Genomic DNA, 9,130 nt, shown 5'->3' with positions numbered 1-9,130 from the left:
ATATGTTGAACCCACTCATTCAGTTCAGATATGTGGAGAAGTTGCCAGATACTAGCTATTAGAAACATGTTAGCACAAGATTTATGTTACAGTATTCATTGATGTGATTAAGGCTAATTAATCACTAAACATTGTAATTCTAATTTTTTCTAACATAAGTTTATACAAATTTTTATTTTAGTTTGATTGTGTTGGAAGCTATAAGCTTATTGAACCACTCTCGAATCTGTTCCTGGAACCAACCAGTACTAAGCAATGAATGTAAAGTTTCTTGCTCAAGGAAACAACGGCTTGCCTCTTGACAGGGTTTGAACCCACGTGGTCAGCAATCCTTAGGTTACTAGTCCGACACGTTTAAACCACTCGACCACACCGCCACTCGTTTTCTAACATTGATAAATTTACAAGTTATCTTTCCAGCATAATATGGGTTCAGTAAGACCTCAGAAGACCTTCATACATTATTTCTGGTATTGATGGACATCTATGTAGAATTACACACCTTTTTGTGATAAATTTCATTTCCATAAAATCAACTGAATATTTTCTTTCCATGAAAAAATGTAATCTGTAATTCAAACCTGTTGCTAGAATGTGTGGTAATTGCTGCCCCATGAATCTTAGTTATCTAAGCAGATCTGTCTTGTCATGCAATGTTAAAGCAACTTTTATAAACATGAATGTTGTACCTAATGGGTTATAATCAGTCACCAGTTTTATCTCTCAGATTTTAAAATGATATTTTCATTTTAAGGAGTATTAATCTATTTTTGCTGATGCACTTTTAATTTTACATAAATTTGAATAAAGTCTGTGGCTCATTTAGTCAGTGTAAAACAGTCTTATCTTCCCTTGTATGATAGTAAATCTACAGTTGTTTTGCAGTAAGACCTTTGTAATATTAAGTAAGAAGATTTTGTTAATTTTAGAGCAGACACTATATGACTACTTCAAACATACCTGAATACAAATTCAAGTAGAAATGCAAACATATGTCACACTGTAGACTATATTTCTGTAGTCCAGTGGAATGTATACAAGTACTTCATCAAAATAATTTCCATTTTTTCTTCACAAAATTAATAAAAATTTAAGTGTTGAAACATCATGTAGATAGAATGTATAATATAAATCTTTAGTAAAACATACATTATATTGTTAGTTTAACTTGTCTTATATCCCAGATGATCACAATCATTTTAGTTATAATTTCTTTGTCTTTTATTTTAAAAGATAAAAGATGTTGTTAAATGCTATGAGATATGGGGGCACCTTTATTTACTGGTAAACTGTCATTTAAGGACTAGATAAAAATTTATTGCTTGTACAGAGTCTAATATTACATTGTACAGAAATATGGTTTTTGATAATATGATAATTCTATTGCAATGTTTACCATTGATTGCTTGCTTTTGATTAAATTACTTTGACAATGACTATCTGATGAGGCATCAGCAAATATTTCTGAAATAAGTAAACAAAAATGTAATTTATGCAGACTAATGTATCCCCTTAAAGAAAATGTTTCTTGGAGTGAGTACTAAAAGTATCAATCTTTTAGTATTTAAAGTATTTAACCAATAATCTTGTAGAATACAAATGTTGCATTTTGTTAGTAATTGAAGAACTTTGATAAGAATATTTTAGATATTACTTTATATAAAAGCCTAATTTGAAATTACCAGTATTACTTTCCATGCCAACACATATTCTGTAAAATTAAGTCTACGCTAAGAGTTGTTGTGCATGCACACTTATAGAAATTTCATTTTCTATACATTATACTTTTAACCTTCCAAAATATGTACAATTACTACATTACAACAGCTCAACATGTGCCAATGTTTTGCATTTTAAGTTTATATGAAACTAATATATTTTCAGGCAAAGGTCTTCAGCAAATAAACTGCGGAACCAACCACTCTGCTTGTATAGACAAAGATGGGTCCCTGTATATATGGGGAGATAATCAACATGGACAGTGTGCTAAAGATCCATCAAAGCAAGGGGAAGTACTCTCACCTTCTTGTGTGGAGTTATCTTCCTCTTCAACATGTGAACATGGAGTTAGCTCCCCTGATATGAAAGAAGCAGCTTATAAAGTAGGTTGTGGTGCATCACACGGTTTAGCTCTTGGAGTAGATGGAAATGTTTGGGTGTGGGGACAAGGCCCGCAGTTAGGATTAGGTGATATACAGCATTCATGGAAACCAACAATATTAAAAACATTCAAAGGAAAGAAAGTTATAGACATATGTAGCGGGGAATTTCATAATTCTGTCCTGGTTGCTGATGGAAAACATTCTGAAAGTAAGTCAAAAGAAGTTCAAGATGGGCTAGAAGCAAAAGCAAAAGATTCTATAAGCAATAGTATTACAAGCACATCATGTGTGCAATGTATGAGTCCCCTTAGACTTGATGGTTTAGAAAAGCATAGTAAAAAACTGGATATTGTTTCTGAGAATGGCACTGTTAAGCATAATAAAGAAGATGTGGCAGGTGTAACTGCGGATAAGTCTGAGACAGTGATACAAAGTATGGGACAGTCTAATGAAGGTAAACCAGTGGCTGGGATTAATGTTGATGATGTCTTTGTAAAGTTAGAAGATGACAAGGTACAGACTGATAAAGAGTCTAATGTATTAACTGATAAATTAAAAAGTGAACATAAAGACAGTGAACAAACTGTAATAGAAGGTAAAAAGGTTGTTAGTGGAGAAAAATCACTGGTAGATGCTGAACAAAGTATTTATGATGTTTATGGATCAAATAGTAAAACAGATACAAATGAAAGTAAATCCTCGAGTGATACTGGTAGTGTAGACATAGAAGGTGTAGAGTTAAGGAAAAAATCTAGTATAGAAGAACCAAAAAGTCTAGAGGATATACTTACTGCTAGTATTAAAAGTGATTCATCACATATTTCTAGTTTGTCTAGTAAATCAACCAGGTCAAGAAGTTTCTTAGACGACACTGGAGCAAGGGAATATTTAGCAAGACAATTTCAAGATGAAGATGTTGTAGAAAATTCTAGCATGAAATTGGACAAGAAGAAGTCAGATGATGTTGTCCATTTAACTGCTATGTCAAGTGCTGTACCATCCTCCCCATCATCCCCTGGAGGCTACATGATGCAGACTGTGTCAACATTAACCAGTCATGTAAGCTCTATGACAACTAAAGCTTTAAGTAACATTGCATCAGTACCAGGAAAGTTTCGTTTTTCTGGAGCATCAGCTGGGGCAGAGGATGAGACAAAATCCAGCACAGAAACCCTAGAAGTATCTGAAATTTCTGATCTAGAAACTGGCAGTACTGAAAATATTTCTAGTAATTTAGATAAATCTATTCTAGACTTCAGTAATCTTACAGTTAGTGATACATCTCTAAATGCCAGTCAGCTTTCACTGCCAGAATCAGAAAAGAGTAATGATAGTGCTGGATCACAGGAATCTAGTCCTGTAAAGAAGAAGAAAAACCAGTCTAATAGACTGTCTGTTAGTAAGGAGTCACAGTCTATCAGAACAATTGAAGCCAAACAAGAAAATCTGAGGAAAAGGTCCCTCAGTCTCCTTACACAAGAAGGTATGTACTGCAATTGAAGTGCTGTGAATGATATAATTTTAAAATTAAAGCGGTAAATGATTGTATTAAACCAGTGTTACACAGTTGGGAATCTTTTTACATATCTGGTACCAAACTGTGAGTATGAAGAAGACAACTGTTTTTCCAAAAAGTATAAGAATAAGTCTATGTTAGATAATTGTTTCTGAATAAAAGGAATTGTATGATTTATTTTAGCTATAATATCAGACACCTGTTACTGTACATGATTTATAATTTGCTTCATTGTTCTAACATAATTTTGCCTTTTTCTAGAAAAGCTTAAAGAACATATAACAACAGATGTTTACATGTTGGATACAGAAATATGGACATGGGGTCGTGGAAGCAAAGGTCAACTTGGTCTTGGTGATATGCTGGACAGGTAACTGAAGTTGAATTTTAATTATTTTTCTCAATTTATGTTATTTACTAATAGTATTACATTATTTAGAACTTGCCAATATACATTTTATGAAGAAAGGTGTGAATGAACATACTGCAAAATCATTATTATTTGTAGGGCACTTAATTTCATGGTTTTTCTGGATAAGTCAATTTGTGAGGTCCATCAAAATCTCATTTTACATGGTAATAGAAATTTTTTAGCCTTGTAGATTGATCGCTCTTTGTATATATACACAATATGATATATAATTTTGCTCTCAAATAGGTAAAAATTTTGCCGAAAACGAGCATTATATCAATTAAGCTTTATTTAGAAATGAGACTGAGCTTCAGCACATTTTTAATGTTTAATGTTTATTTACTAATAACTGCTGTTAGTTTTACAAATTCAGACTACTATTGTTACTACACCACCTGTTATGATGAATGTGTCTTTTAAATAAGTACATAAAAAAAAATTTGTTGAAGTCATCAATATCTTTTTAACAATGGTGGTTTCTAGTGTAAAAAGGTATCCCTTTTATGTCCAGACATTAAGTTGAATAATTCAGAAATAAAGGAACTGTTAAAAACTGCGGCAGGACAATAAATTTGTCAACATTGAATTGTTGATTGGAGATAAAAAGTTGTGAACGTCTGAATAATTGATTACAACTTCTCATCCATTTTAATCAATTATCCTACACATATACCTGTATACAATATACAACATGTACACAGCTGTCTCTGTTATAATTAACTCATTCATTATTACATTTACACATAACAAGGTAAATAATTGCTAAAGTTGTATTTGTTTTACATAGAATCTTACATAAATAGAACTCAGTTAAGCATAACCAATAAGTAGATTAAGTACATGACTGAATTTGAATGTATTCATGTACAGTAAAAAAAAATATATGGAAAAACAAAATCCCTACAGGGTGCCTAAAATGGCAAAATAGAAACTATTACAAGCTCGGTTTGATTGAGGCCTGTTCATGAAAGTTAGTGGTAATTGTAAGGTGCTATTGAAGTGGCTAGTAAACTGATACAGTCAGTCTTTCTAGACAAGTGGTCTCTTTAAACAGGTTGATAATTATGTACTATAAGTCAAAACTCAGAATTTCTGAAGTACGTCTTCTAGAGATAAATTTTCTTATGTGATCTCTTGCAACAAGTTTGAGTGTAGTTACAAATGTACATATATGCCATTATTTCATAGAGAAAATAATAATGAAATGTTTTCTTTTATGAATTATATAGATAATACATTTGGAAGTTTTATTGTGACTTAAATTTGAAAATTTCTGTCTAGCATAAACTGTCTTCAGTAGCATTTATTTAACTGTCTATTTAAATGTTGTGTCTATATGGGAAAACAAAGAAAGGCATATGAAAAGTACTATTGTTGCTCCATTTGAGCTTTGTAAATTGTTTTTCATAAATAAACACTTGTTATCTTGGTTTTAAAAGGAACCATAACTGTTTTATTTTTTAAAGATAAATTGTTTAAACATCATTTTTGTATGTATACAGGTGTGAGCCATATTGTATACAGATTTTGAACGGTAGAAGAATTGTCAAACTTGCCTGTGGATCATATCATACTGTAGCATTGTCATCAACAGGGGAGGTAATGTGTGTAATGTTGTGTCAATAAGGGGAAGTAATCACTGACAACCATGTTTATGTAGATTGTTTAATAATTACATGTTCAAATCATAGATTTTTTTCATTAATATGGATGAGATGGAAGACTGATCAGTCTTCGTAGGGTAAACTATTAACTAAATCTTAAAAAAGGAACAGTGAAAGGGAGGTAATCCTGATTGACATTTTATAATTATAAAATTACAAGATAGTATGAAAGTTATGATAATTATTTATTGTTGTGAAATTTTATCTTTCAATGTGAGCTTGTTTTGCACTCTAGACCTACATCAAATGGAACATTATTCTTGAAAAATTACTATGTCAAAATTCCTTAAGTCCCCTTAATATCATAATAAAGAAGAAAATATAATAGAAACACTATCTCACAATTGAAATAAAGAAATGAATGTGTTTTATATGTATTTCTGTAGGTGTATTCCTGGGGACAGAATGACTTTGGTCAGCTTGGACATGCTGAAATAGTTTGTTCCCCTGCAAGGATAGAGGTTAGTTTATATCAAATGAACTGAAGCAGTACTCTGATAAATGTTTGGGGACTACTGACATGCTATTTCTTATTTTTACCAAACTTTATTAGAATACATTGAAAACGTTCTACTGGGAAAGAAAATATATTGCTTAAAAACTTACTCTAAGATAAAATACACTGAAAACTCTCAGCAGTCATCTTTTATAATGCAGTTTATCTTCTTCACAGTTACAAGCCACTTAACTTTGTGGTCCAATAAAGTTAAAAGTTCCAGCTCAGGTGGTCACTATACTTTTTAAACGCCCAAAAAAATTTCTTTGGTGTATATTGTTATGCACCTGATTGTCTGTCTGTACATCCACACTACTGAATAAAAATAAATGGGCATCAAACTGTAAACAGAACAAAAGAGAACTGAGTTCATTCTGTAACAATAGAGAAAGGGCTGACGTCATCAAGGATATATTATTAAGAGGGCAGCTGACATTTATCCAAGAAGGAATAGATTTATGTTATGTATAATAAAATTGTTTAAAATTTTTGTTTACATAGTTACAGTTTTATAATACATGACTGTAAATTATTTGTTGGTACAGTTACCATCAGATTGTTGTGTATGGTCAGTTGATGCTGGCAGTAATCATACAGTATTCCTCGTGGACAACGCCAACACCCAGTCTACCAGACCAGATGTCTTCTATACTGGCAAACACCCATGGTAGTTTTATAGTTATTATCTGTTGTATGTAATGATTATTATTTTATATAGATTTATACAAGTTGACATAGACTGAAAATGGGATTTGTAGTTTATCTTAGGGTATTATATTTGCAGATAGGTATAAACATACAACTTTGTCTTAAAAGATCTCTAAATATGTACATGTATGTTTCTAGATATACAACTTATACATTTAAATGTCCAATGAAAGGATTTTATTTGAAGAAAATTTGTAAGAGATTCCCTTTTGTTTTGTCTTAATGGAAGACTTTAGTAGTTAAAGTGAACATTTACACCAACATTTTTTAAAGAGATTCTTATAAAGTTTTACATACAATTTATTCAAAGAAGTAACAGAAAAGTGCATGATGTTACAATCTGAACTTTATTTGGTTATGATTTATAATTATGAAATAATTTAAAACAATGACAAATTGAATTAATTTTATTAACACTGGTAAGACACAGTGTATTCAAACAGTGAATGTTGAAGTAAAATTGAACACCTCTTATTCCATGAAACACAGAATTTATGATATTATTTATTTACAATTTCAGCAAAGACCTGTATGTTCCTATATACAAGACTGCAAAGTTAACTCCCTTGAAATTTCTGAAAAAGGTAAGGGTGGAAGAGTAGTCTCCCTTCTATTTTTAAAATATTTTTCCAAGTGAAACAATTAAAAAAGTATGTTACAGCTTTGGAAGTAATTTCTGATATAATGCTAGGATAAATACTTACAGCGAGGGTTGATTGGAAAAAAACACCTACCTGGTAATATGTATAATTTAATATAATAAGAAATATTTCTTTACAAATAAAAAGTTAAGATAGTTTATAGGGCTGCTCATAATATTTTGATGCTCACATTTAAACTTGAAAATTGAGTATATATATTTGTTCCACTTTGGAGATCACTGAAGTATACTTCTAAGGTAAGTGTTCATTTAGGAAGTGTATCTTGACTTACTTTGTGTATGTAAAACAAACATGTCTGAACTATTGTGAAAAGCTTAATGTGGACTGTTTTGAATCTCTTTCTAATAAAGTTAAACCAGACTGATATGGGAGTGCCAAGATTTTTTCTCAAAAATTTATTTTTTTATTTTTGGTGTACTTTTATAGTTTCCAAAAAGTTACTCATTGACCAATTACCTAAACCATCTTTTTCCTCTGTCACATTTTAGCAATTAGTACAGTTATAATGATTTAGTATTTTGCATGGAAGTAAAAATACTAATTTGTTTACATTTTGCTATTTTTGTGAAAAATTCATTCACATTTAGTGCTACTTTTTCAAGTAACAAACATCTAATATACTCTTTAACTATTATTGAAATGTTATAAATTTAATTTTTACCATTTTTAAACAAGAGAAATTTTATTCATTTCTGAGGCATGATGTGTCTTTAAATATGATCTTGCTAATTTAATTATCTATATATAGGCTGGCTGGATATGTTGTGTAACTACAGGGGGAGATAACTGTGCCTGTATATCTAGACAAGAGACAGACATGACACTGGCATTGTTTGAAGTTACACGATTTGTGAGAGATTTACACAGACATCTTCAACAAATTACACAAGATGTCGTCAAGAGAATCCAAATATCTGGTATAGTTCATCTGTATAGTAAATGTTTAAATTGACCAGAACAAGAATTCTAGAAGTTCAATTGTATATTCCATTTAATTAAGTTATAAGAAATTAATGTTTCAGAAAACCATAGAATATTTAATTCAAGGGAGACTATCTATTTGTCTCACCGTAAATTATTCATTCTTTTTGTAGTTAATAGAAGGGAAACAAATCTAACAAAGTGCTGTTTCAACTGAAAAAATAAACTTTTAGAAAAAAGGGTAATAAAAATGCAATTTTGAGAAAATCTTGTGTTTTAATATGTTTGAAATGATATTGAATTACATGTTGTATTTTTCTTCTTCCAGGATTTTTCACAACACTAGAAGTACAGCCATACAAAAATATGATAGAGGAGTTATTATTGTCTTTCACTGAACTATCAGCTAAGGTACACTCTTATTGTCGCAATAGTTCTTGTGATATATATATATATATATTTTACAGCATTATAAGTAACTTTTTTTACCTACATGATGTAAAACAATAGGGATACAAATGTAGATGTGCATATGTTTTCTTTTTTCATACATTTAGTGAATATTTGCTCCTTAAATACCATAATTGACTTAATTCAAAGTAAAATATAATAGTTTTGTTACTTGTTTCAGAAGTAAAATACAATGGTT

General features: G+C 30.6%; 1 protein-coding gene across 1 annotated transcript in view; it reads left to right on the top strand.

The window, feature by feature from the left end:
• Nucleotides 1-9,130, top strand: part of LOC132719247 (alsin-like) — a 62,250-nt gene that overhangs the window by 25,002 nt on the left and 28,118 nt on the right. The window contains exons 3-10 of the mRNA XM_060703006.1: nucleotides 1,885-3,585; nucleotides 3,880-3,988; nucleotides 5,533-5,629; nucleotides 6,081-6,155; nucleotides 6,736-6,857; nucleotides 7,419-7,482; nucleotides 8,309-8,477; nucleotides 8,810-8,892. Of these exons, the coding sequence (XP_060558989.1) occupies nucleotides 1,885-3,585; nucleotides 3,880-3,988; nucleotides 5,533-5,629; nucleotides 6,081-6,155; nucleotides 6,736-6,857; nucleotides 7,419-7,482; nucleotides 8,309-8,477; nucleotides 8,810-8,892 (2,420 nt within the window). The remainder of the gene's footprint in view (nucleotides 1-1,884; nucleotides 3,586-3,879; nucleotides 3,989-5,532; nucleotides 5,630-6,080; nucleotides 6,156-6,735; nucleotides 6,858-7,418; nucleotides 7,483-8,308; nucleotides 8,478-8,809; nucleotides 8,893-9,130) is intronic.

The sequence above is a fragment of the Ruditapes philippinarum genome, unplaced genomic scaffold (assembly GCF_026571515.1).
Source record: "Ruditapes philippinarum isolate M1 unplaced genomic scaffold, ASM2657151v2 ctg1946_1_1_1_1, whole genome shotgun sequence".
NCBI classification, from domain to species: Eukaryota; Metazoa; Mollusca; class Bivalvia; order Venerida; family Veneridae; genus Ruditapes; species Ruditapes philippinarum.
The sequence above is the reverse complement of the archived record's forward strand: the minus strand, read 5'-3'. Positions and strand labels throughout refer to the sequence as shown.